Source organism: Xenopus laevis, chromosome 8S (assembly GCF_017654675.1).
Source record: "Xenopus laevis strain J_2021 chromosome 8S, Xenopus_laevis_v10.1, whole genome shotgun sequence".
NCBI lineage: Eukaryota > Metazoa > Chordata > Amphibia > Anura > Pipidae > Xenopus > Xenopus laevis.
This window is the reverse complement of record NC_054386.1, coordinates 101,231,237-101,259,173: the sequence shown is the minus strand read 5'-3', so window position 1 is coordinate 101,259,173 and position 27,937 is coordinate 101,231,237. Positions and strand designations below refer to the sequence as shown.

The 27,937-nt window shown below is 43.2% G+C and overlaps 1 protein-coding gene and 1 long non-coding RNA gene across 5 annotated transcripts; both read left to right on the top strand.

The window, feature by feature from the left end:
* Positions 1 to 27,760, top strand: ankrd35.S (ankyrin repeat domain 35 S homeolog). 3 transcript variants are annotated; one of them, XM_018233541.2, is made up of 13 exons: positions 1 to 322; positions 16,469 to 16,599; positions 17,933 to 18,021; positions 18,656 to 18,720; positions 18,974 to 19,031; positions 19,326 to 19,399; positions 20,607 to 20,713; positions 20,804 to 20,985; positions 21,124 to 21,161; positions 22,667 to 24,856; positions 25,727 to 25,816; positions 25,935 to 26,000; positions 26,388 to 27,760. In XM_018233541.2, exons 1-13 carry the CDS (start codon positions 272 to 274, stop codon positions 26,457 to 26,459), a joined length of 3,213 nt encoding a protein of 1,070 aa, XP_018089030.1. In that variant the 5' UTR covers positions 1 to 271; the 3' UTR covers positions 26,460 to 27,760. The 3 variants fall into 3 exon arrangements, with proteins under 3 accessions (XP_018089030.1, XP_018089031.1, XP_018089032.1); XM_018233542.2 differs by lacking the exon at positions 1 to 322 and adding an exon at positions 9,986 to 10,248; XM_018233543.2 differs by lacking the exons at positions 1 to 322; positions 16,469 to 16,599; positions 17,933 to 18,021 and having other exon boundaries at positions 20,612 to 20,713.
* LOC108700398 lies at positions 10,266 to 16,454 on the top strand. Of its 2 annotated transcripts, XR_005963778.1 has the most exons (4): positions 10,269 to 13,054; positions 13,122 to 13,369; positions 13,464 to 13,680; positions 13,748 to 16,454. It is a non-coding gene; the product is annotated as an uncharacterized LOC108700398 (long non-coding RNA). The 2 variants fall into 2 exon arrangements; XR_005963777.1 differs by having other exon boundaries at positions 10,266 to 13,369.
* Positions 27,761 to 27,937: the final 177 nt, after the last annotated feature.

The following is a 27,937-nucleotide window of genomic DNA, read 5'->3' as shown; positions in this document are numbered from 1 at the left end:
CATGAACAATGGATTCCCTGCCCTGAAGAGCTTGCACTCTAGTCGGGCGTGCCCAAGTGCGTCACACACACACGGGACAATAGGGGACAGTGTGAGGCAGGGGAGTGGCTTTGTAATGTGAGCAGACTCCTCTGGGGACAATCACTCACTGCTGTGTCCGACTCCTGAGCGCTGCGGGGAGGATATGGTTAACCTGTTGCTGGGGAGTCTCACATGAGAGCGGCTGTAACTGAGGGGCATCTCTCTCTCTCTCGTCCCCAAAGTGCCAGCCATGAAGAGGTGGCAGTCGTTGTTTGCCAAGCAGACTTACAGGCCGTCAGTGGTGAGTAGGTTGCCCAGGGGCAAGTGTTAGCCATAGGACTGGCGGGGGGGGGGGTGAATTACTGGAGGAGGGGGCAACTTGCTGCACCATTAACCCTTTCCCATCCAAACCCACATACTTGCACTGGATGACTTCTGACAACTTTTAGCTCTGCCTGGGACTTCATCATGACATGGGCATTGGGTGCCATCACTTACACACGGCCCCTTCTGTTTGGTGCTGATTCCCCCCTCCCATTTCCCAGGGTATTTGCCCCCAGCAGCAGCAGGTACAGGGAATCCAGAAAGTGCTGGGAGTTTGTTTGCTCTGGGTCGGGCCACGCTTGGGACTAATTTGTGTCAGCAGCTCCCAGTATCTCTAACACCTAAAGGTGCTGGGCAATTTAGCACCCAAGGACGCAAACATCAACTACTCGCCCCCATCTAACAATTGCTGTCAATCACAGAATCAGCCTTTGCCCCTCCCTTGGGTAACTTTATTTACCTCACTTTAAAAGGCCCCTTTCTTTGTTGATGTTTAAATCTCCTTCCCTCCACTGAGCAGGAGCAGCCCATGGACGTGGGAATGTAGGGTTGTGTAGAGAGGCGATTGGGCAGTCTGGGGGTGCATAAGCAATGGATGGTTCCAATGAGCAGGAGATTCCATGAAGTTGCACCATAGGAGGGGCAGATAAGGAATATGTGATATCCAGACTCATACAGAGCCTTGGTTGCTAGGGAACTTAACTTAGCAACCAATGGGCAGTTACATTTCTAAGCTACATTGTTTTAAGAGTCAGAGCAAGCAGCGCAGAGAATATAAAGCATTATTTGTTGATCTCTGTTTCTAACTCCTGAAAAAATGTAGCTGGAGGCAGGCGCTTAACAGAACTGGAGGAAACTGACTTCTGCTACATTGTTTTTGGAGTCAGTTTAAGCAGTGCACAGAATACAAATTACAACTTGCTGTTCTGTGGTTCTACCTCCTAAAATGAGGTATCAGAAGGCAGCTGATTAACAGAGCAGGAGGAGAAGGGACTTCTGCTTAATTGTTTCTGGAGTCAGAACAAGCAGTGCACAGAATATAAACTAATATATATATATCTGGTTCTAACTCCTGACATTATGTAGCGGAAGGCAGCACAGATGTGGAAGAGAAGTAATTTCTGCTACTTTGTTTCTGGAGTCTAAGGAAGCAGTGCACAATGTAGTAGGAGGCAGCTGATTAGCTGACTAGGGGGGAGTGACTTCTGCTACATTGTTTCTGGAGTCAGTGCAAGCAGTGCACAGCATATAAAATAGAACTTGCTGTTCTCCTGAAATGATGCAGCAGTAGCAGCTGATTAACAGATGTAGAAGAGAAGTGATTTCGGCTACTTTGTTTCTGGAGTCAGAGCATGCAGTGCATATAGGGTTGCCACCTGGCCGGTATTTAACTGACCTGGCCGGGAAAAATGCTAAATATATAGATAAATAGGTAAATATATAGGATATATAGGAAGGTCGGTATATTTTTTCCAGAAAAGGTGACAACCCTAAGTGCACAGAATATAAACTAATATTACTTGCTGTTCTCTGGTTCTGACTCCCGAAACAATGTAGCAGGAGGCAGCTGATTAGCAGACTGGGGGGAGTGACTTCTGCTACATTGTTTGCGGAGTCAGAACCAGAGAACAGGCAGATGATGATTTTAGGTTTTTGGATGATGGAAGGCGCCTGAATGTTGCTGAACTACAAGCCTCACTGTTTCCCAGGCTTGTATGGAAGAGCTGTGTGTATAGTAACATGGGTGTGAGAGGGTTAAAGATGGCCCCGCCCACTCGTATTTGCAGCGCAAGACAAAGGTTTCTCTCCGCTATTGTGACGCTGATCCTCCCATTGTCACTGCAGCTGAGTCTACACACGCGAGGCCACGCCCACTCCCATTCAAATCAATTCTGTGGATCAGAACAAACAAACCCCGAAGCCTTTGCGTAAGTGTCCCGGTGTCTGCGCCGCTAATAAAGGGCAAATAATCTTCTCTTTGTTACTCCTCTGTCTCACCACATCCTTTTTATTGTCATTGTGTGTGGGGCCCCATGATGCCCCTGTGTAATGTCGCTTAGGGGCGGAGCTAGGGTTGTCTGGAACAAAATACTGGCCTTCCTATTTATTTATCTTTATTCCCTATTAATAACATTGGGATCACTGACCTTCCTATATATTTATCTTTATTCCCTATTAATAACATTGGGATCACTGGCCTTCCTATATATTTATCTTTATTCCCTATTAATAACATTGGGATCACTGACCTTCCTATATATTTATCTTTATTCCCTATTAATAACATTGGGATCACTGACCTTCCTATATATTTATCTTTATTCCCTATTAATAACATTGGGATCACTGGCCTTCCTATATATTTATCTTTATTCCCTATTAATAACATTGGGATCACTGACCTTCCTATATATTTATCTTTATTCCCTATTAATAACATTGGGATCACTGACCTTCCTATATATTTATCTTTATTCCCTATTAATAACATTGGGATCTCTGGCCTTCCTATATATTTATCTTTATTCTCTATTAATAACATTGGGATCATATCACTGACCTTCCTATATATTTATCTTTATTCCCTATTAATAACATTGGGATCATATCACTGAGTCTGCTTTTTAGGGAAACTCCTTTGCACCCCTAACTGGGTAACTCCCAGCACCTGTGTCTATAAATAGAACCCCAATGTCTCCTCCCCATTTAGCTACATGAGGACTACAGTTCCTCCCATGATCCTCTGCCAGAATGACCCGACACAACCAGAGGCCCTGCCCTGGGACTGGAACTGAGCTGCCCAATACCCACCCCAAGGTCTGAACTGTCACAACCCGACTCCTGACCCAGATATAGTGATTTATACAAATAAATGACTCCATTAATAAAGCAGGAGACTCCAGTACATTTAATTGGGGGGCCTCAGGGAAGGTAAACAGGGCTGCACACTTTCTGATGGGACCACAGAGCAGCTGGGGAGGGTGCTGCTGGGAGTTGTTTGACAGCAGTCAGGGAGTTGCAGGATGGATCAGATATACTGGGGGGCTACACATAGGGATTTGCATTGGGTTCTTCCACCAATAAAGGGGGCCCTGTACACAATCAACAGTCGGTTGCCCTTGGTCTGAATCGATTAATATTAACAATACTGTTAATTATAACAATAATACTAATAATAATAACAATACTGTTAATAATAACAATAATACTAATAATATTAATAACAATAATACTAATAATATTAATAACAATACTGTTAATAATAATAATAATAATGATAATACTAATACTACTACTAATAATAATAATTGTAGTTAGTGTCAAAATTAATTCTCTTTGCACTGTTGGTTCTCCCTCCAGCTGTGTGAATTGCTCAGTTGTATCATTAGCACCTGCAGATCACACAGTAGGAACTAGAGACATTGGGGGGCCCCTTCTCTGCTCCCCACATTGGAGCTGCAGCCCCCCCCCCCCCCCGCTTGGGCATCACCATTACATGGGCAGGGGGAGGTGTAATACCCAGTGGTATAAGTTGTGCAGGGCACGAGGGGTTAACTTGCCCAAGTGACTGATTGTGTAAATATTACAGAGCAGGGATGGGGGGGGGAGATTCCTGGTGAATAACAGAATAAATGTCTCTGCCCGAGAGAGAGAGAAAGAGAGAGAGAGTTCCGCTCCTTACAAGGTACAGTTGTACCCTCACCCCCCCCCCCCCACACCAACCTGCTGGAATCATGTGTGTGTCACTATGTGTGTGTGTGTGTGTGTGTGTCACTGTGTGTGTGTGTGTGTGTGTGTGTGTCACTGGGGGAAGACAAGTCTCTGTATAAAAGGTTCTTTACCTATAGCTGCTATTAGGATGTTTCAGCCTTGCACAAGTCTCCATTGTTTCTCCCTGCCTGATCACATGACTGTCACTGTCTGTATTTAATACTACAAGTCTGAGACCTGAACAATGAAGTCTTGTGCAAGGCTGAAACACCCCCATACAAGCTTTACTGTTACTTACCCCTTATTAGCAATTACTGGCCAAACAAATTAATAGTATTAGTATTAGTGACCCAACAAATCAATAGTATTAGTGACCCAACAAATCATTAGTATTAGTGACCCAACAAATCAATAAGTAATATTATTAGTGACCCAACAAATCAATAGTATTAGTGACCCAACAAATCAATAGTATTAGTGACCCAACAAATCAATAGTATTAGTGACCCAACAAATCAATAGTATTAGTGACCCAACAAATCAATAAGTATTATTATTAGTGACCCAACAAATCAATAGTATTAGTGACCCAACAAATCAATAGTATTAGTGACCCAACAAATCAATAGTATTAGTGACCCAACAAATCAATAGTATTAGTGACCCAACAAATCAATAGTATTAGTGACCCAACAAATCAATAGTATTAGTGACCCAACAAATCAATAAGTATTATTATTAGTGACCCAACAAATCAATAGTATTAGTGACCCAACAAATCAATAGTATTAGTGACCCAACAAATCAATAGTATTAGTGACCCAACAAATCAATAGTATTAGTGACCCAACAAATCAATAGTATTAGTGACCCAACAAATCAATAGTATTAGTGACCCAACAAATCAATAGTATTAGTGACCCAACAAATCAATAGTATTAGTGACCCAACAAATCAATAAGTATTATTATTAGTGACCCAACAAATCAATAGTATTAGTGACCCAACAAATCAATAGTATTAGTGACCCAACAAATCAATAGTATTAGTGACCCAACAAATCAATAAGTATTATTATTAGTGACCCAACAAATCAATAGTATTAGTGAACCAACAAATCAATAAGTATTATTATTAGTGACCCAACAAATCAATAAGTATTATTATTAGTGACCCAACAAATCAGGAAGCATGGTCAAGCCCTTCGTGGAAGATACCAGCTATTGTTCAGAAAATAGTCTTACTATTGCCCATTGGCTGTATAGATAATTCTGTTAATTCTGTACTAAGCACAATTCAGCAGGAACAGTCCCTAAATTTGCTCATAGTCTGTACAGAGAGATCCCATAAAACTATGGCAGCATAGGTATTCCCTGTACTAAGCACAATTCAGCAGGAACAGTCCCTAAGTTTGCTCATAGTCTGTACAGAGAGATCCCATAAAACTATGGCAGCATAGGTATTCCTCTGTACTAAGCACAATTCAGCAGGAACAGTCCCCTAAGTTTGCTCATAGTCTGTACAGAGAGATCCCATAAAACTATGGCAGCATAGGTATTCCCTGTACTAAGCACAATTCAGCAGGAACAGTCTGCTGGTTAAAGAGTCCATAACCCTACAGAATTGCAGTCTAATTAGTTGTAAAAGAGGAGAGCACTACAGACGCAGATTAACTGCTAGTGGTTGATGTTTATTTTAAAGCTGCTGTGCACGACATGTTTCGGGCTATTAATTGCCCTTTCTCAAGTGCACTTGAGAAAGGGCAATTAATAGCCCGAAACATGTCGTGCACAGCAGCTTTAAAATAAACATCAACCACTAGCAGTTAATCTGCGTCTGTAGTGCTCTCCTCTTTTACAACTAATTACATATGCAACAGATGGCCGGTACATCTACTCCTAGAGGATAGAAGCACTCATTTACTGCCTGGAATTGGCTGAGCGCAGATTCATCTACTCTATACAGAATTGCAGTCTAGCCAATCAGAGGCTCCTGTAGTACATATGGTAATAGTATGCAGGTAGTTTTTCAGATTTCGACTACTCAAGTCACTTTGATAAGAGGGAACAGGGAGGTGACGGCCTCGGTACAAGTAGAACTAAGTGCCCACACCCTGGTCTTGGAGAAGTGATATCATTTAACTCTTTAGCACCTGCAGAAGCCTTCCCAACCATTCATAATGCTGAATATCCTGTAGCTGCCACTAGGTGGAGACATACTCACCAGTGTCGGTGTATGTTGGGCTCATGGAGGTTCATCAGCTGGCTTTGTCTGCATTGTTTCAGGAGTCAAAACCAGCAGTTCTCACCCTGAATGTGATCCTTTCTGTACCTCTATACAGCCTGTCTCTCTTTCCAGTGATCAGGCAGAAACCCTCTGCTAAATGAATTCAGTACCAGCCCCAGTACAGCCGGGTACAGAATTCAGAATGCTCCTGGGCTGCTCTCTTTCCCATGATCAGGCAGGAGGGTGGAGCTTAACCCAGACTGAGAATCCAGGAGCCAAGACGATGGAGCTTTAGACAGTAGAGGTCCTTGCAATGGTGCAAACTGGTGGGTACCTACGCTTGGTATGGCCCATTCCATTCCTGACCATGGGAAAGAGAACAGGCCAGGACCCGGCTGTACAGGGCAAGGTTATATGAAGTCCTAGATTTATTGTTCTAGATCATATTTTAGGAGAAATTCCATTGTAATTACGGAATGTTCCTTCCTTCTGGGCCGGCTCATTACATTAGATAGGGGAGGAAACAATGCCAACCCTATAAACCCAGGGCGTGTTGGGCTCACCTCACTGGGTGACATATGTTGCTATATTTATTGTATGTGGGTGAGGGAAGCAAGAGCAGTGCAGCCACTGTGTGCCTGACTAAAGGGGAAATTCAGAAATATAAAATGGGAATGGCCCCTAAATAACTGAGACAATGAAGAGCAGTGATGAGAGGGCCTTGGTCAGTCTATTCCAGGCCAACACATTCCAGTCTTTCTGCTGTCATTGTGCTACAACAGTCAGCCCCCAGAAGAGCAACACATATAAATGATACTGCCATTATCTTCCTATTCACTCCCATCTTCCTCTCATGCCTCATCCACCTTCTTCCAGTGCCTCCTCCATCTTCTTCTGATGCCCCCTCTGTCCATCTTCTTCTGATGCTCCCTTTATCCACCTACTTCCAGTGCCTCCTCCATCTTCTTCTGATGCCCATCCATCCTTCTTCTTCTAGGACTTCCTCCATATTCTTCTGATGCCCCTACATATACTTCTGATGCCCCCTCCATCCATCTTCTTCTAGTGCCTCCTCCATCTTCTTCTGATGCCTCCTTCCATCCATCCTCTTCTAGTGCCTCCTCCATAGTCTTCTGATGCCCCCTCCATATACTTCTGATGCCTCCTCCAACTTCTTCTGATGCCCCCTCCATCCATCTCTTCTGGTGCATCCTTCATCTTCTTCTAGTGCCTCCTCCATCCATCTTCTTCTAGTGTCTTCTCCATCCTCTTCTAGTGCCTCCTCCATATTCTTCTGATGCCTCCTTCCATCTATCCATCCTCTTCTAGTGCCTACTCCATATTCTTCTGATGTCCCTCCATTCATCTTCTTCTAGTGCATCCTCCATCTTGTTCTGATGCCTCCTTCCATCCATCCTCTTCTAGTGCCTCCTCCATATTCTTCTAATGCCCCCTCCATATACTTATGCCTCCTCCATCCATCTTCTTCTAGTGCCTCCTTCATCTTCTTCTAGTGCCTCCTCCATCCATCTTCTTCTAGTGTCTTCTCCATCCTCTTCTAGTGCCTCCTCCATCCTCTTCTAGTGCCTCCTCCATATTCTTCTGATGCCTCCTTCTATCTATCCATCCTCTTCTAGTGCCTACTCCATATTCTTCTGATGCCCCTCCATCCATCTTCTTCTAGTGCATCCTCCATCTTGTTCTGATGCCTCCTTCCATCCATCCTCTTCTAGTGCCTCCTCCATATTCATCTAATGCCCCCTCCATATACTTATGATGCCTCCTCCATCCATCGTCTTCTAGTGCCTCCTTCATTTTTTTCTAGTGCCTCCTCCATCCATCTTCTTCTAGTGTCTTCTCCATTTTCTTCTAGTGCCTCCTCCATCCATCTTCTTCTAGTGTCTTCTCCATCTTCTTCTAATGCCCCCTCCATATACTTATGATGCCCCCTCCATCCATCTTCTTCTAGTGCCTCCTTCATCTTCTTCTGATGCCCTCTCCATCCATCTCTTCTGGTGCATCCTTCATTTTCTTCTGGTGCCTTCTGCCAACCCTGCCAAGCTTTGGGTTTCAGGGCTGCCTGTCCATCTCTAGTTCCATCTTTTCCCCACTGTCTCAGAGTGAACCCAAAAGTCGGTGGAGTTTAGTGTCGGTGTTTAACTGGCATGACTTGTGTGTTGTATCTAAAAATGTGCTGACTTGAAAATCATAAATGGAATCTTGTATGAGGAATGGTTATAGGTTGGAGCTGCCATATTGTTTGCTTGGTGGTGCAAGCCCCTTGTGTTAGTCAACAGAGAAAGCTGCATATTGTATAGACATGATTGTGCGTATGGGTACATATATATATATATGGAAGGAGTTGGGCAGCCTTTGCCTGACAGGGGTGCAGGGAGTTGTAGTACAATATTGGTCTCCCCTGGATTTAAGTTAATAGTGACCTGTGTAGCCTGAAGCAGATTTAGTGAAAGACGTGAGGCCGGGGTGAAGCTGTGCATTGTGGGAAGGCCCAGACACTGGGAGTCGACCCAACTCACCTGCTCCCGACAAGTCTCAACCTGAGCCGCTCAGTTTCGGTCTCTGGGGCCCCGAGAGTTTTGTCTGACGCCTCATTCTCTATTATCTCTAATAAAGTGTTTGGCATCACCTGTGGGGGCAAAACCAGCTGCTGCCTGAGAGGAGGGGACAGGGAGTGGTCTTCCCATCATCATCATCATCAGGCCGTGTTTAACCCCTTTAAGCCTGGGACCCCCCTCACATATACTTATATAGAGAGATAAGAGGGACCCTGGCAATGAAGGAAAGTTAGAGGGTGGGACACTGTGGTGCTGGGAGTTGCACGGGGCTTCAGTTTGGGCTCCCGGCTATTTACTATTTACTTTATCCCCAGTCTGGTCCCTCTGTCCCCGTTTGTCTATTCAAATCTGCAAAGGAAGCTGCGCAGGGAGTTGGTAATGAAACCCCCGGCTCCTTTATTTGCATATTCTCTCCTTTACATGTGACACTCAATGTGCAGCCTGGAGTCCTCCCACAGTGCATTGAACTACAGCTCCCAGCAGCCCCCACAGCCCTGACTCACAGAATTCTGCTGTAGTTCTATCATAATGTGGCCCTGGATCACCCCGATCAACTCAGGTGTATGGATTCTCTATGGTCTTACCCACCCCATATTCTCCCCAATATCCCCTTAGCCTTCTCTCTAAGTACCCCCATATTCCCTTACTCACCCCCTACATTCTCCCCAATATTACTCCCTTCTCTCTAAGTACCCCCATATTCCCTTACTCACCCCTAAATTCCCCCCAATATTACTCCCTTCTCTCTAAGTACCCCCATATTCCCTTACTCACCCCTAAATTCTCCCCAATATTACTCCCTTCTCTCTAAATACCCCCATATTCCCTTACCCCCTACATTCTCCCCAATATTACTCCCTTCTCTCTAAGTACCCCCATATTCCCTTACTCACCCCTAAATTCTCCCCAATATCATCCCCTTATTCTGTTCTCTATTAGTGCCCCCACATTCCCTTGCCGGCCGATTTCCCCCCAGTCCCGTGTGTCCCTGTCCCCAATATTTCTTCCTTACTTTTCCTCATACCCCCCCCCTCCGCATTCCACAGAACTAACATTCCCCTTATCCATTTGGGGTTGGAAGTGAAAGGGTTAATGAGTGGAATATACACAGACAGGCGCAGGGCAGGGGGAGTTGCACTAGAGTCTGAGCTGCCGCACTCAATAGGCCACTTCCCTTTCCCTGGGAGGAATCTCCTGCTGATCCTCCTTGTTACAGGACATGTCACATTCCCCACAGGCAGCAGCAGCAGCAGCTCCCCTTGGGCTCAGCCCTGAATTCTGGGACCCAGCACCTCTCTGAACTTGGGGGACCCCTCACCTGACTCCCTGGTGGGAAGAGACTGAACTTGGGATGAAGAAGATTTTCTCTTGCTCCTCGTCACAAGTCCATGTGGGTATTTACTACTTGCCCCCTTTACATTTAGTAGGTCTGGTAGCCAAGCGACAGGACACCAGGTACATCATGGGCAGAAGCTGTGGGTGGGGGGTCGTGTCCGACTGTCACTTGTTCAGCTCAGGCTTCATTGGGATGGACTTGTGTCGTTTGTCAGATATTGTGTAACTTGCACAGGGTTGTGTGTCCCGTTGTGTTCTCTTCATACAAAGCATCAGACGTCGGTCCTCCTCCTGGTCTGATAATAAGCAGCTGCTTGTGCTACATTGTTTCAGGAGTCACATCCTGACAGTGGCAGTGACAGGGAACTTTCAACCCAGTGACCGTGTTTAATTCATTGATTATAGGAAGATAGATGATATATTCTTTCACTGTGCAAAAAAAAAAAGTTTGGGTGAAGTTGCCCTTTAAGCTGCAGGCGCCAGGTGGATGAAGTAACGGCTGGAGGGCTGCATTTAATTGATTAAAATGTATTATTGCTGCTATTTTATCAGCCTGGGTGGGGGATCCTTGTTCTTTCGCTTCCCAAACTTCATCCTCTGCTCCCTATTGACAGTTGGGCATGTTTTATAATCAGCTGTGAATTCTGGGAGTTGTAGTACAGATGTGGATATTGCTGGGGGGGGGAAGGACAATTTATTGTATCTCCTGGTTGCCAGTGTGTGTGTGTGTGTATATATATATATATATATATAGATATAGATATAGAGAGAGAGAGTGGCCCCGCGGGGCCCCAGCAGGCACAATTTGTATTCTATCCAATGTCTTTCCTATTTATATAGAGGCGACTGTTCTCCAAGGCTGTGGATTTATTCCCCGGCTCCTGCCCATTCCCTAATTGCCCATGTTTTTGGCTGCTGCCTACACCGGGGAATGTGTTTCATCCCAGATCTATCATTGTAGCCTGCAGCGACCACTCACAACCAGTATTTCAGGTTACAGGCGCATGTGTCTTTAAATCAGTAGGAGATGAAGGATTTACGTCCCCCCCAATGATACAGTGTGTTCCCCTCTCTCCCGCCCCTTGGCACCCAACACTGCCATTAAAGTGCACCGTGTACCAAATCACCCCCCTTGGCCCTTAAACTAACGTTTAGTTCTGGTTGCTAGGAGCAGTGTGCATAGCAACAGGATGGCCCACTGCTAAGCAAAAAAAATTAAAAACCCGACAAATTGGCGCATGTACCCCCCAAGAGTCTGGGGATCAATTATATTGGGCTGAGCAGACCCCCAGGAGCAAATAACAGTAAAGTGACTGCTTCATGGTTGCCGAGTCCCTTTCCCTAGCAACCTGATGTTAGATTGCAGGCTGGAGACTAATGTAATAGAAAGGCAAATAAATCAAAATGGGAAGTCGTTGTGAAGTTTACTTCCCCTTTATATATTATATTGGTGACTGCAGACTTGTGCTTAGCAGCTCCACGGTGCGGCCCCATAGATATAATTGTGATATAAGGATCTTCTCTGAATAAAACTGGCTTCTCGTTTGGCTATTAAACTACTTTGTATTGCACTCGGCTTTATCCCAGAAGCCTCTGGGGCTGAGCATTATTCTGCAGGCCACTTCATGTTTGTTTATTATGCTGTGTACAGCCCCGGGGGCCACTAAACAAAATCTCCTGTCTGCTTGTTGGTTTAACTGGGAGTGGTTTTCGTTGCCTGTAGTGTAAATCAGCTGCCTTCCGCTACATTGTTTCAGGAGTCACAACCAGCAGTGCAGACAATATATACAACCAGGTTTATAATCCTCACTGCTTAAGACGTTTCATGCTGAATTTAGACTTTGAGTGCTATGAAGTACGGAATGTTTAGCAACTGAGTGTGACTCTCTCCAGTGTAGGGGGAGCAGAGACTTTGTACGTTATTTATGTATTGGACCTTGTATTATATTCACTAGAGGTACTAATACTTTGTATACTATTCACTAGAGGTACTAATACTTTGTACACTATTCACTAGAGGTACTAATACTTTGTATACTATTCACTAGAGGTACTAATACTTTGTACACTATTCACTAGAGGTACTAATACTTTGTACACTATTCACTAGAGGTACTAATACTTTGTACACTATTCACTAGAGGTACTAATACTTTGTATACTATTCACTAGAGGTACTAATACGTTGTATACTATTCACTAGAGGTACTAATACTTTGTACACTATTCACTAGAGGTACTAATACTTTGTACACTATTCACTAGAGGTACTAATACTTTGTACACTATTCACTAGAGGTACTAATACTTTGTACACTATTCACTAGAGGTACTAATACTTTGTACACTATTCACTAGAGGTACTAATACTTTGTATACTATTCACTAGAGGTACTAATACTTTGTATACTATTCACTAGAGGTACTAATACTTTGTATACTATTCACTAGAGGTACTAATACGTTGTATACTATTCACTAGAGGTACTAATACTTTGTATACTATTCACTAGAGGTACTAATACTTTGTATACTATTCACTAGAGGTACAGGGATCATACGTTGTATACTATTCACTGGTGGTACTAATACGTTGCATACTATTCACTAGAGGTACTAATACTTTGTATACTATTCACTAGAGGTACTAATACTTTGTATACTATTCACTAGAGGTACTAATACTTTGTATACTATTCACTAGAGGTACTAATACTTTGTATACTATTCACTAGAGGTACTAATACTTTGTATACTATTCACTAGAGGTACTAATACTTTGTATACTATTCACTAGAGGTACTAATACTTTGTATACTATTCACTAGAGGTACTAATACTTTGTATACTATTCACTAGAGGTACAGGGATCATACGTTGTATACTATTCACTGGTGGTACTAATACGTTGCATACTATTCACTAGAGGTACTAATACTTTGTATACTATTCACTAGAGGTACTAATACTTTGTATACTATTCACTAGAGGTACTAATACTTTGTATACTATTCACTAGAGGTACTAATACTTTGTATACTATTCACTAGAGGTACTAATACTTTGTATACTATTCACTAGAGGTACTAATACTTTGTATACTATTCACTAGAGGTACTAATACTTTGTATACTATTCACTAGAGGTACTAATACTTTGTATACTATTCACTAGAGGTACTAATACTTTTATATTCACTAGAGGTACAGGGATCATACGTTGTATACTATTCACTGGAGGTACTAATACGTTGCATACTATTCACTAGAGGTACTAATACTTTGTATACTATTCACTAGAGGTACTAATACTTTGTATACTATTCACTAGAGGTACTAATACTTTGTATACTATTCACTAGAGGTACTAATACTTTGTATACTATTCACTAGAGGTACTAATACTTTGTATACTATTCACTAGAGGTACTAATACTTTGTATACTATTCACTAGAGGTACTAATACTTTGTATACTATTCACTAGAGGTACAGGGATCATACGTTGTATACTATTCACTAGAGGTACTAATACGTTGCATACTATTCACTAGAGGTACTAATACTTTGTATACTATTCACTAGAGGTACTAATACGTTGTATACTATTCACTAGAGGTACTAATACTTTGTATACTATTCACTAGAGGTACTAATACGTTGTATACTATTCACTAGAGGTACTAATACGTTGTATACTATTCACTAGAGGTACTAATACGTTGTATACTATTCACTAGAGGTACTAATACTTCGTATACTATTCACTAGAGGTACTAATACGTTGCATACTATTCACTAGAGGTACTAATACTTCGTATACTATTCACTAGAGGTACTAATACGTTGTATACTATTCACTAGAGGTACTAATACTTTGTATACTATTCACTAGAGGTACTAATACGTTGTATACTATTCACTAGAAGTACAGAGATGTACTTTTTATACTATTGAGCCCAGACAGGCTGCAGCTCAGAATCAGGGAGGATCAGGAATTTGGCTCTGGGGGTCTCCGCTCCAGCACTTTGCATCTCGGGAGCCTTTGAAAGATACAGGAACCACCGGTTCTGCCAATAGAGTCAATGTAGGAAATGTAGAACTGGGAAAGCAGGTGGCATTGTGGGGACCAGGGAGTTGAGAGTTGTAGTTGGAGGTACCCGCTATATAATGGAACAGTCCAGTGCCTGTGGATTCTGACTCAGTAGAAGTTATTTACACACCTCAGACTGTAACTGCTGATCGATAGGAGTAAATATTAGCTTTAGGGGGAACTGCCAATGCCAAGGTCAGTCTGTGCATCTCTGTTGGTAAATACAAAGTGCAGAATTAGAAAACCTTTCAGCTCTGGGTGTTTGCATGGGATTTGCCTCGGGGAGGGGGGTATTAAGCGGGCTGCTTCATAAAATAGGGGTGTCGTTTTTCTGCACCCATAAAAAGTTATGTGGGGCAGGTACAACGGGTGCAACTGAAGCCCAGGGAAGATCCCCCAGTTGCTATTGGTTCAGCCTCCAGCAGAGCATTGAGCAAAAGACTCTGTGACTGATTTACTAACAAGGCTGCTGAAATGCTTCTGTGCAGTTGCCCTTTACATCCAATCAGATCTTTTCTTTCATCTTCTAACTCATAGTAGACTGACCAAAACTAATTGTTGATTGGCCACTATGCGCTAGTGCAGTTAATTAAACTGTGATATTAAACCAGCCTTTTTGTAATGGGTGGTCTTTGAGTAGAGTTCCCCTGGCCTGTAGGAGACTGCATTTCATGCATTACTCATAGCTGCTTTGGGGGGTACTATGGGGGCCACACATGCACCAAATCATTGGCTTTGCTTTGCATTGAAACCAAGGGGATTTTTTTTTTTTGCATCCCTTTAATCTTCAAGGTCTCTTTGATGTCTGTACAATGTCACAGGACTGAAATGCAGATGTAGTGTCAAAGTTAAAAAAAAAAGTCAAATTGCTCTCAGCCAGGAAACCACATGCCTGCAAGCCTGACCTCTGACACAGCCGGGATAATGCATAGGGTTGTCTCCTGACCACATGATCCCAATGTTATTAATGAGGAGAAAAGATTACAGAGGCAGGTGGCAACCATAACTATAGAGGGCTGTAATTAAAGGGGAACTAAACATTTTTTTTAACTCATTCATGTGAAACTTGTTTTCTGTGTTCTCATAAGGTTTAAAGGATAATGAAAGAAAATGTTTTCTAAGCAAGTTTTATATACACACACACACACCAGAGGTTGTAAAGTTGTATGTGCATTGTTTTTGTTTACAAAAGGTGTTTGGCTTAACTCTCTCCACGTTTCAACAATTCTATTTTTTTTTTTCTAGGAATTTGCAGAAAAATTCTCATGTATTTCTCATTCTTGGGTATTAATGATTAGCTGCTTGAACATTTTCAAGCATGAAAACACCCAAATTTATCTTAGGGTTAGAATGACAAACCATGACATGTCCATTGGTTTGAATGAATGCCGGCACATTTTTCATCAAACACGACATTTCTCGACTTTTCATAGATCATCCCCTAAATAATAATAATAATATTCCAGCTTAGAAGGTGTGATTTATCTGGTTTCTACAGAAACTTACCCTAGTAACTGTTTTAATTTCCAGAATATTGGCTATATTGTGAGAATGTATTGCTGGCAGGTGAGTTTGGGGTTAAAGGTTTAATTTTACTGATTATTATCATTCAGGTTTCACAATAGAAGCAGAACAGATCAGGCAGGGTGTTCCCCATAGGAGAGCCATTGTGTGCTCTTATATATAATATAAATATGCAGCAGTCATCTATAGCTGTGTGGGCCAAACCCTTCTATTATTATATAACTAGGAAATGTAGCACCAAATCACCTTCACTAATTAGCATAAATAATCCTAAAATATGAACTGTGTATCCGCACCCTCGGCACATGGCAAGACACGCCCATATCCCCTGCACCCAGTATCCCACTGCCGCAGGTTGAACTATATCCTGCTACTCCCATGATCCCATGTATGTCTGTAACTAGGGATAGCGTTTCTATGGCACATTTCATAAGGGCCTTAAATAAACTTTATATTGATATAATTTCCCCTCTTTAACAGCACCGCCACTTATAGAGATGAATTCAGAGCTCATTCCATAACAATATTCCAAATTCCCAATAAAATGTCGGCTCAAGGTACATTCTCAGCCAGTGGAGAAGCCTCTGTATCTGTCTCTGTATGGAAAATAAACCTCAACTTCCTAATAAATACCCAACATCTGTAATATTCCTCCGACAGGTGGACAAGTGGAGCAAACATGACCAAAAGCTCTTTGAAGCGGTGGAGAAAGGGGACACGAAGAAGGTCTCTTCTATTCTCTCCAAGAGGTTCCTCAGACCCACCACGCCGGGCCCCAGGGGAATATCCTCGTAAGTCTTTTCATGTTCTGTCTCTGGTTAAGAGGAAAGTGCATGTCTGTTTGTCTGGAATGAACATGATGTCTGTATATAAATATATGTATATGAGGGATTTGCATGTCCTGCAGAGCACGGATGTAACATAAAGAGTTTGTTGTGGCTCAAGAGAACAGGTGTATAGGATTATGCCCTAAAGCCTGAGAAATATGATGGAGGCAGAGAAAAGTCCAATGGGGAAGAGAAAGGGGTGAATAATTATTGGGGACAGTGGACACGGGGAAGAGAATAGAGGAGAAAGGAAAATATGGTTAGGACGTAACATGACAAATGGGGAAGAGATTAGAAATATCGAAGGAGGAGGCCACACAGTTGGGGGTGAAAAAGGAGAAAAGGAGAGGGGATGAGAGACAGAAGGAGAGAAGACAAATAGAAGGGGAGAGAAGAGGGAGGATGGGGGAGAGTAAGGCCAAACAGTTTGGGGAGAAAAGGAAAGGAGAGGGGATGAGAGACAGAAGGAGAGAAGGGAAAGGGGGTTAGGGAGTAGAGAGACAAATGGGGGAGAGGAGAAATATAGAAGGGGAGAGAAGAGGGAGGATGGGAGAGAGTAAGGCCAAACAGTTGGGGGAGAAAAGGAAAGGAGAGGGGATGAGAGACAGAAGGAGAGAAGGGAAAGGGGGTTAGGGAGTAGAGAGACCGATGGGGGAGAGGAGAAATATAGAAGGGGAGAGAAGAGGGAGGATGGGGGAGAGTAAGGCCAAACAGTTGGGGGAGAAAAGGAAAGGAGAGGGGATGAGAGACAGAAGGAGAGAAGGGAAAGAGGGTTAGGGAGTAGAGAGACAAATGGGGGAGAGGAGAAATATAGAAGGGGAGAGAAGAGGGAGGATGGGGGAGAGTAAGGCCAAACAGTTGGGGGAGAAAAGGAAAGGAGAGGGGATGAGAGACAGAAGGAGAGAAGGGAAAGAGGGTTAGGGAGTAGAGAGACAAATGGGGGAGAGGAGAAATATAGAAGGGGAGAGAAGAGGGAGGATGGGGGAGAGTAAGGACAAACAGTTGGGGGAGAAAAGGAAAGGAGAGGGGATGAGAGACAGAAGGAGAGAAGGGAAAGGGGGTTCAGGAGTAGAGAGACAAATGGGGGAGAGGAGAAATATAGAAGGGGAGAGAAGAGGGAGGATGAGGAAGAGTAAGCCAAACAGTTGGGGAGAAGACTTTATACAGTTACACTTAGAAAAATTGAAATTTCTAGTACTTGTTGCATTTTTCATGCTTTACACAAAATGGAAAATTGCTCCTCTTTAAGCTGATGGATTCCGTCCCCTTTCCCTGACATTGTTCTGTTCCTCTCCAGCTTCCACTTGGCCGCCGCCCGAGGCCTTACAGATATATTAAATATCATCATTTCCTATAAAGTGGAAGTCAATGCCAAGTCAGATGAAGGTAACTCATTCGATGGATTTGATTTCTTTGTTTTACTGTGACTCCCAAACTTTGATTGAGTTGCTGCTCAATTTGGACTTGGTCTGTATAAGTCCCTTTAAAGGAAAACTATACCCCCAAAATGAATACTTAAGCAACAGATAGTTTATATCAAATTGAATGACATATTAAAGAATCTTACCAAACTGGAATATATATTTACATAAATATTGCCCTTTTACATCTCTTGCCTTGAACCACCATTTCGTGACTCTATCTGTGCTGCCTCAGATCACCTGACCAGAAATACTACAACTCTAACTGTAACAGGAAGAAGTGAGGAAGCAAAAGGCAGAACTCTGTCTGTTAATTGGCTCATGTGACCTAACATGTGGTTTGTATGTGTGCACAGTGAATCTTACGATCTCAGGGGGCGGCCCTTATTTTTTAAAATGGCAATTTTCTATTTATGATTACCCAATGGCACATACTACTAAAAAAGTATATTATTGTGATAATGGTTCATTTACATGAAGCAGGGTTTTACACATATGCTGTTTTACTCAGTATCTTTTAATAGAGACCTACATTGTTTGGGGGGTATAGTTTTCCTTTAAGTTCTCTTCCTCTCAATGAATTAATGGCTTTGTTGTAGGTTGCACGGCGTTACACTTGGCTGCCAGTCATTGCCATCCGGAATGTGTGAAGCTTCTCCTGCAGGTAAGATCCCTCGGGGGGGGGGGGGTCCGTAATCACTAACCCCTGCAGCACAATGGCCTATTGATGACACTGACCCACCATGCAGGCACCTGAGGGCCATCACTTGGGTTGAAGGGGAGTCTGTAAGTCAAGAAGTGGGTTGTACTGGAACTCTGATGTCAGTAGGGGGAGGAGCATAAAATGCAGTGGGAGGGATTAGAACACAATGATGGCAGCTTACAGGGCAAGAGGTAACACATATGTATCTTTGCAGCGAGGGGCTCATGAAGATTCCATAGATTTCCACAGTCGGACGCCTCTACACTGCGCAGGTGAATATCACGGAGGACTGGGAGAAGCAATATAAAACTGGCAGCCATAAACCACAATTACTCCTGGTTACAGGGGTGACTCACGGCCCCACGTTACTTATTTGTTCTATTAGTCTCGCTGGCTTGGGGGGATATGAATGTCACCCCTCAATAAGGGGACTTGGGGGCAGAAGGAGCACTAATGTCCCGACAAAAGGCAGACACACAGATAAACACAGAGATAAAGATACAGGCTTTGGGGTGTGGGAGTTATAGTTCATCAACACCTTGTTTGAGTTTTCTCTTCCATTTCAGCTGCCTCGGGTTGTGTTTCCAGTGCGCGGTTCCTGTGCGATGCGGAGGATTGCTCCCTCGACGCGGCTGATGATGTAAGTCCATTCGCCCATAATCCTAGCCCGGGGGTCTTCTTCTGGATTATAGACTGGTCACATAGTTGTGTCCCACCTACACTGTAACCGCTCAGCAGCTTCTGGATGTACCTGGGGAAAACTGACAGTCACTAGTTGCCTATTTCCTACCCCAGGGTGCAGTCATTTTTCTTAGGGTGCCATGCTGCCCTATTATTTCAGTTTCCCAGGCACCCCCTGCTCCTACTGAAGATGGACACCTACCATGAAAGAAATGGGTGCTCGCTCATACTCTGGGCAGCACAGGGGATTCCTGAGACACTGACACAATACAAGAAAAGTCCCCTGGGTCATAGTATTTTTGAACAAGTGGAAGTCTGGGGTAGTTAACAACTTGGCACCTATCAGTGATTTGACATTGGTTTGTTCCCCTCTAAGGCCAAGTAATTAGAAGATCTGCAATTTCTATCAATAGGGTATATTTCCCCTTAAAGGAGAAGGAAAGGCTAAAAGTAAGTAAGCTTTATCAGAAAGCTCTATATAAATACACCAGTAACCCCTCAAAGTAATGCTGCTCTGAGTCCTCTGTCAAAAGAAACATCACATTTCTTTCCTTCTATTGTGTACTCATGGGCTTCTGTATCAGACTAACTGTTTTCAGCTTAAACCTCCAGGGCTAGGGCTTGAGCATGCTCAGTTTGCTTCTATCTCCCTCCCTGCTGTAATCTGAGCCCAGAGCTATGAGTGAGCAGGGAGAGACTCAGTCAGGAAGTGATGTCACACCAAGCTAATACGACAGCTGCTATCCTAAACAAACAGAGATCGCTTCTAGAGCTGATTACTCAGATATGGTAAAGCATTCTGAAGAATAAATATAGTTTTATAGCTTGCTCTAGTGTGGTTAATCTATTGGCAATAAACTGCCGCGGTAGCTTTCCTTCTCCTTTAAAACCCTGGAGCAATACATGAACACAGGAGCTTCTATGAGTAGCTTTCTTTCTTCCCCCATATAATCCAGGAGATTAGTGGCGCTTGACTGCACACATAAAATAAGCAGCTGATGAATTACGGATCCCTGGCGGCAGCCAAAATACAAGGAAACTGAAACTAAAATGGTGTTTTTTTTTTGCTTCCCTAGACAAGAATTTGCCATGTAATTCCATGTTAGGCCACTAGGGGCTGATGAGAATGGGGTCACTGTGGGTCACTAATTTGCCATCTCCCTCAGGACAGCCGGACGCCACTGATGACAGCCGCTATAAGGAATCACCCCACAGTTTGTGCTTTGCTGCTGGAACGGGGGGCTCAGATTGACCTGCACGACAAAGATGCAAAGTAACTCACTTTATTCTCTATAAAGGGCAACGGTGAGATTCCCTGCATGACTGGGTGCAACATATGATATATCTGTGCCCTATTTCTCAGGACGGCCCTAATGCTGGCATGTGAGAGAAGCAACATACAGGCGGCGGAGGTGCTGATAACCCGGGGGGCTGACCTGGTGCTGAAGGATAACAGGGGCTTTGATGCCCAACACTATGCCAACCAGTCTCGGGATGAGTCTCTCTGTAGGCTGGTGCAGGCAACCCTAGACAAGAGGAAAATTGGTGAGCAGTGGGGAGGGACTGTTGAAGCCTTTATCCCAATTAGAGAGCAGGTAGTGATGCACGTTGGTTTCATGACAAAGATTGGACAAATTTACTACTGATTTATTCTAAGTTTTAATTTTTTTTTTTCATTTCTAGAGCGAGGAACGGGCCAAGAAAATCAACACTTGGCCAAGGTACAATATCCAGTTTGTAAATTCAGTCATTGAAGCCATCAATATCCAGTCTCCAAAGCTCTGAAGGTTGGAGCCCCTGGATACTAAGGGTTGGTGGTCAAGGAGGGATCTGTTTGGATCCACTGACATTCTCATGAATATCACTAGGGGATAACATCAGGTCCTGTGTAGACCGATCCAACATGATCAAAATGAAATCCCACAATACCCGCCAACAGTAAATCAAATTTCTGTGAAATGCCCCAAACCCCCAGGAGGGTAATCAAGGAACACAAGCTCAGCATAGTCTTCTGCTTCTAACAGTTGCTAACCAGTTGCCACCATGAGGTTCCCTAAGCATCTACTAGGGCCAGCAAGGGTGCTGGACTTATAAAAGTTCTAGGGGGTGTCTGGAGACCTTCTACAGACCAAAGGTATGGTGCACACAAGGATGAGGCAGGACATAGAGGATAAATATCAAAGACATGCACAGTTTCTCGCTTAAAAACATTTATTGGTGCATATTAACCACAAAAACTAACATGTCAATGTACAATTCACACACACCACAAAGCAGTGTCTCCCCCCAGTCTGCCTACCTGTTGTTAGCCACACCCTCCTGACGCGTTTCGCGCTATTGGGCGCTTCATCCTCTGATGAAGCGCCCAATAGCGCGAAATGCGTCAGGAGGGTGTGGCTAACAACAGGTAGACAGACTGGGGGGGAGACACTGCTTTGTGGTGTGTGTGAATTGTACATTGACATGTTAGTTTTTGTGGTTAATATGCACCAATAAATGTTTTTAAGTGAGAAACTGTGCATGTCTTTGATATTTACCTTGGTTTAATTGGACCTGTGCACAGTACTCGCTGTATAGACAGCAGCTACCCCATAATTGATTTTTGTTTTACTACAAGGACATAGAGGATCTAATGCCAACAAGCACAGAGCCAATGTCCTGGAACAGAACATACAAAAGCTACAAAACTAAGACTTCTAGGCAAGGGCAGAAAGAAGGACTGATGTTTTTATGAGCCCCATTAGTAAAGCTACAAGCATGTCTCCGTAATATAGACCTAAAGCTAAAGAACCATGGAACACAGTGCTCTGGGTTCAACTCCAGCAGGCTGCCAGTTGCAACTTCTAATTCAGGGCTCAGAGACTGAAATAACACACCACATTCTAGTCTTGAGTGTATTACCATCAAGGCTTAGGTCCAGGCTTGAGATAGGTGCCCACTGCACCCCATTTCAACTTCTGTTTTGTAGCTGGATAGTTATCTTTCACACAAACATATTTACAGTTCAGATTTTGTGATGTTATAAATCAGTATGGACCTCTAAAGAGGCTAGGATCCACAACAATTCTTAGAGGGCCACATGTGTCCCTCAGCTAGGATCATTGTGCAAAGACCTAACTAAGTAGGATATAAAACATAAATTAATATGCATAATGTGAAGCCTGGTTGTGCTTGTTTATTTAGGTATGTATACAAAATGTGACTAAGTCTGAAATTGTACCTACAGGGTCATCATCATGTCAGAGGTAAGGAAGATGAGATGGTAAACATATGGAAGAAACGATACGAGGAAGAGCACAAGAAGGGATTATGGCTTCAGGGAGACTTAATGAGGAAGACTCATGAAATTGAGGAACTCTTGGAAGAAAACCATTCAGAGAAGAGGAGGATGCGAGAAATGGTGGAAAAGTTGAAGGATCTTCTAGATGGACCCTCAGAGGACCAGAATAATACAGGCGATGACTTTCAGACATCTGATATTTTCCTTTCCCTAAGCTGTGCTGTGGAGCAAATACAAGCAATAAAAGAACAGAAGCTAAAGGCACAAGATCTACAGGAGAAAAAGCTTAACAGCTTTGCTGACATGACTCTCGAAGAAAAAAAATTCCAAGAGAGCCATCAAGAAGCAATGAGACACCTTCAGGATGAGTTGATTGCAGCAAATGAAAGAGAAGGTGTTGCACAGAGTAGAGTAGCTGAGCTTGAAGGACACTTGGAGAACATGAGATTGATGATGTCTCAGTTTGAAATGAGGAAGCGCATTGACAGTACAGTGGTGGAAGATCTGCAGGAACAGATCAATGAACTTACTCGGGAAAGGAATGAACTATTGAAAAGATTTCAGAAACAAGAGGATAATAAATCCAAGACTGGGGAGCTTAACGATGACCAAAATACTCTACAAACCGATGTCAGAGTCTTAAAGGAGTTTCTAAATAGCTTAAAGAGTGATTGCATTAAAGTACAGACAAAAGCATGGGATGTGCATAGAAGAGAATCCCTCACTGGGTTTGTGCCAGTAGGTGTCTTAGAACAAAGTGCAGAAAGTTGGAAGAAGATCAGCTCTGCCATGGAAACACATCTTGTGAACCTCGTGCCATCCCAGTCTAACCTTCTTGTGAATGGATCAGTAAGTGAGTACAAGGATGCAGCACCCCATCTTCAAAGTTTGCCAGTGGTGGAAGCTTGTATTACTTGTGAACAAGAAGAACTGGTCAATACTTGTGGAAACATGAACGATCTTACCAGGGAAGCCACTAAGAAAAACACTGAAACCCAAAAGTCTATTGATGCGTTAAGCCGGAAAGTTTTGGATCACGAAGCTATGTTGGATTCTCTTAAACTTACCAACGATAGATTGCTCAGTCAAGTGATGATGGCCAACCAGGAGAAGCAGAATTTGGAAGAAGGGCTCCTTACTTTGCAGGATAGGCTACAGGCAGAGTTTGTCATTAAGCAAAACACTGAGAAGAAATACAAGGAACTCGTTCAACAAAACCTGCTTCTATCAGATGAGTTGTTAGGAGAGCAAGAGAAAGTGACAAGGTTTAGGGAAAGGCTTGAGTCCTTGCAGAGTGAAATGGTCATGCTAAGGGACAGTTTCCCACCTGAAATCGTTAAAGAAGGAAGCCCCAAAGCACTGGAGATGTTCAGTTCTGATGTCTTGGAGGAGCTCTACTGGAATGTAGGAACATTAGTGAGGAAATATAATGAGGTGGAGAACCAAAAGACAATGTGGCAGAAAGAGGTTCAGAAATTGTTAGACAACCAGGCACTGAGTGTATCCCTCACAGAGCACAACAATACACTCAATGAAATGAAAAGCAAGTCAGAGACGCAAAAGAAAGAAACAGAAGAACTTAGACAAAGACTCTCCCAAGCAATGGGGAGTGTGGTAGAGCTCAAAGGACAACTTGACAGCCAATCCATAGACTTTATGTCCAAAGAAGAGCATGAGCGTCAAATTTTTACCCTCCAAAGGGAGGTCACCACCCTGAAGGAGGAGAATGAGGCATGCCAGGTGGCCTTAGAAGGCAAATGTGAGGAGGCCATTGTCTTGAAACAGCTCCTAGAACAGGAGGTGGAGGAAAGGCAAGTGATAAGCTCCAGAGAAACACAAGAGTCGCAAGAGAAGGAGAGAGTCAGGCAATCTCTGGACACTCAAGTCCAGGCACTACATGAAGAGGTCCAGATTCTCTCTGGGAAGCACAATGAGGCTTCCAGAGAAGTATCTAATTTTAGGGACACCCTAGCATTGGAGAGGGAAAAGGTTAAGAACTTAGAAGACCGAATAACCCAGCTAGAAGAAGAGGCAGAGGAACTAGGGGGCAAATCACAGGACTATCAGGATGAAAATATCCTTCTTACTGAGAAATACAACAGTCTTCAGCAGATTTCCCTGGAAAAAGAGAAAAAGGTATGACAAAATAAACATTACCTATAGGGGGGCTTTCAGCTGTCTCTAGCCCATTCCCAGCTGCTGCTAGACAGATGAGGATACCATCTGGTACCAGCACATGCAATAGGCCACATTTGTAGGAAATGTATTCTTCTGATATGTGTCCAAGTCATACATAAGAACATGACCAAACAAATACCTAACATTGTTTGACTTAGATACACAAGCCACACACACACCCTCTATTGTGTAGAACACAATTTCACCATGTAACATCTCTATAACTTTCCTAGAAGATGCCTGATGATCCCATTCGCTCTGGCACCAGATAAAAGATAAATTGGCCACTATGAAGAGCATGAGATCTTTTTGTGCCTTTCTTTGTGCTTCAATGCCTTTTTGATTCCATGCCCTTTTTATTTATATTCTTTCTGTCTCCTTTGAGACATTTTGGATTTGTTTAGAGCAAAAATTTGTAGATTCCATCATAATGTTCCTCTGCCACAAACCATACAAATACCATACCAAACCATTCCAAACAGAAAACACCAGTGGCCTAGGGGCTAAATGAGCAGGTAAATGTGCCCCACTCTCCAAACTAGCTTTCATCTTCTCTATCATCTTCTCTATCATCTCTGTTTCCCTCTGTTTCTCTTCTTTGTTCTTCTAGTCTCCTTATGGGCCAGTCCAACTCTGCTGAATGTTCTCCTCTACTAGTTTCATGTATTCTTGTCCTCATGAAGTCTTTGTCTGCCCCCTAGTGTTGGTACATATACATTGACAGGCATTCTATACTATATCTCGGGTGAATCTGGCCAAAAGAATGAAGCAGCACCAGGGGATGTTGGGTTTCCTTTCATAGTTTCCTCTGAAATCTTCCCTTGTTAGGTAGCGGAACTGATGACAGAGTTGGAATCTTTAACCAAGGAGATCGTTGGGCAGCACAAGAAGAGTGAGACTCTGGCTCTTCAGCTTGAGGTGAGACCCAGTAACCAAAGAGTAAGGTCAACGTTCACCTAAAAAATTAAAGGGGAAGTTTAACTTCATTGAACTTTAAATCAAATAATCATCACCGCTGTCCTTTTTCTTCTTGCAGGAATCCAATAAACAGCATCAAGACATTGTCAATGTCTACAGAGCCCACCTGCTGAATGCAGCTCAGGTAAGGGCACCCCATGTTCCATATTATGTCCATGCAACGAGTGGAGCTGATTGTTTGGAATGTGCTAGGCCTCTCAGCTCACTGTAGGTTTTGAAAATTGTTATTATGAATCATAATGTCCACTTTACATTAGGAATTGGGCGATGGTCATTATTCCCATTAGGAACTTGTTGTGATTCAATCATCTCCATATACGTACCTGGTACACAGCACAGATTCTCTGGGCTTCCTACTCCTGGGCTGCTCTCTTTCCCATGGTCAAGCAAGATGCAGGGGTTGTTCCCAAGTTGGTTAGGACTACATCGTTCTCTATGGGCAACAGAAATCAGATTGACCTTTGTCCACTAGAGGGAGCTCTTGCTATAATATATATAATCTTTCCTGTAGGGCTTGATGGATGAAGATGTCCATTTGACTTTGCACTGGATCCTAAAGATGCAAAAAGAAGTTGTTTATTGATTGGAAACGGTCGCCATGACAATATGTTCTCTAAGTGCGTGAAAAAGTGCCTTGTGGTGCCAGTGCTCCCTCCTTCACTGCACCCAAAGAACACTAAGAAGAACCACTTGCAAGGATAGAGTCCCAATTTAAGGTCTAAATGCCATACCATACCAATATACTGATTCAGCAATTTGCATCTGCATCTGATCTCCCAGCATACCCCTTAAAAGAATTTGGGAGTTGAAGTTCTTTCTGATATTTTGTGATCCTGGTTATTTTCTGTACTTGAGTTAATTTGACAAAACAACCAAATGTAATTCAATTATGCTGGTGCTATTGTTGTCAGATTTCTGTTGTGGGTCTTCACCTCTGAAGTGGGTAGAGCTATAAATACCTGCAGCCAATAAGGTGTTGGAAAATTCAGTTAGGAGCCAACCAGAGTATAAGTAAGTAGGGTAATGATGGAGATGGAAGGTAAAGATGGAGACGGTGGGGTAAAGATGGAGATGGCAGAGTAATGATGGAGACTGTGGGGTAAAGATGGAGATGGCAGAGTAATGATGGAGACTGTGGAGTGAAGATGGAGATGGCAGGGTAATGATGGAGACTGTGGAGTGAAGATGGAGATGGCAGGGTAATGATGGAGACTGTGGAGTGAAGATGGAGATGGCAGGGTAATGATGGAGACTGTGGAGTAAAGATGGAGATGGCAGAGTAATGATGGAGACTGTGGAGTAAAGATGGAGATGGCAGGGTAATGATGGAGACTGTGGAGTAAAGATGGAGATGGCAGAGTAATGATGGAGACTGTGGCGTAAAGATGGAGATGGCAGGGTAATGATGGAGACTGTGGAGTAAAGATGGAGATGGCAGGGTAATGATGGAGACTGTGGGGTAAAGATGGAGACTGTGGGGTAGATTGTGACAGTAGGAGAAGATGACAGTGGGAATAATTGCAGGAACACTTGAGCCCCCAGCACCTACTGACAATCAATGGCTGAAGGGTCATAGTTTGGACAGTGCTAATTTATGAAATAACGGGACACTAAACATTCTGATCTTTCAACAGGCCTTGTCAACTTGGGGCCCTGTGAGCTCTAGATGGGGCCCTGGTTTAGAGGGACAGAGAGGAAAAGACAAAACATTAAGGTTCCAGGAGGCTTTAGTGTCACTGGGGGAGGGGGGCACTGAATGACAATCACTAGACCACTGTAATATCCAACACCCCTAAATTCTATACTACTGAATACATTTTATATTTAATGGATATAAGTTATAGAGATTTCTTATTGGTTCAATAAATACTATTTTATCAAGAATTTGTGCTTTGTGTGTGTTGTGTGTGTGTGTGTGTTGTGTTCTCTAAAAACTCTTCATTGAAGATGAAGAAGTATAAAAAAAACAAGGAAAAGCTGGACAGACACTTTAATTTCTCGAGCAGGTAAAAACTGACCCTTTGGAAAAACTGGCCCCGGCAGAATGGGCCAAGGACTCAG

Bases quoted from the DNA above. Each gene is read 5' to 3' on its own strand.
- ankrd35.S (XM_018233541.2), top strand. From the start codon at position 272: ATGAAGAGGTGGCAGTCGTTGTTTGCCAAGCAGACTTACAGGCCGTCA. The intron at 19,400-20,606 runs GTAAGTCCATTC...CATCTCCCTCAG, and splicing joins CCCTCGACGCGGCTGATGAT to GACAGCCGGACGCCACTGAT. The intron at 26,001-26,387 runs GTAAGGGCACCC...TCTTTCCTGTAG, and splicing joins ACCTGCTGAATGCAGCTCAG to GGCTTGATGGATGAAGATGT.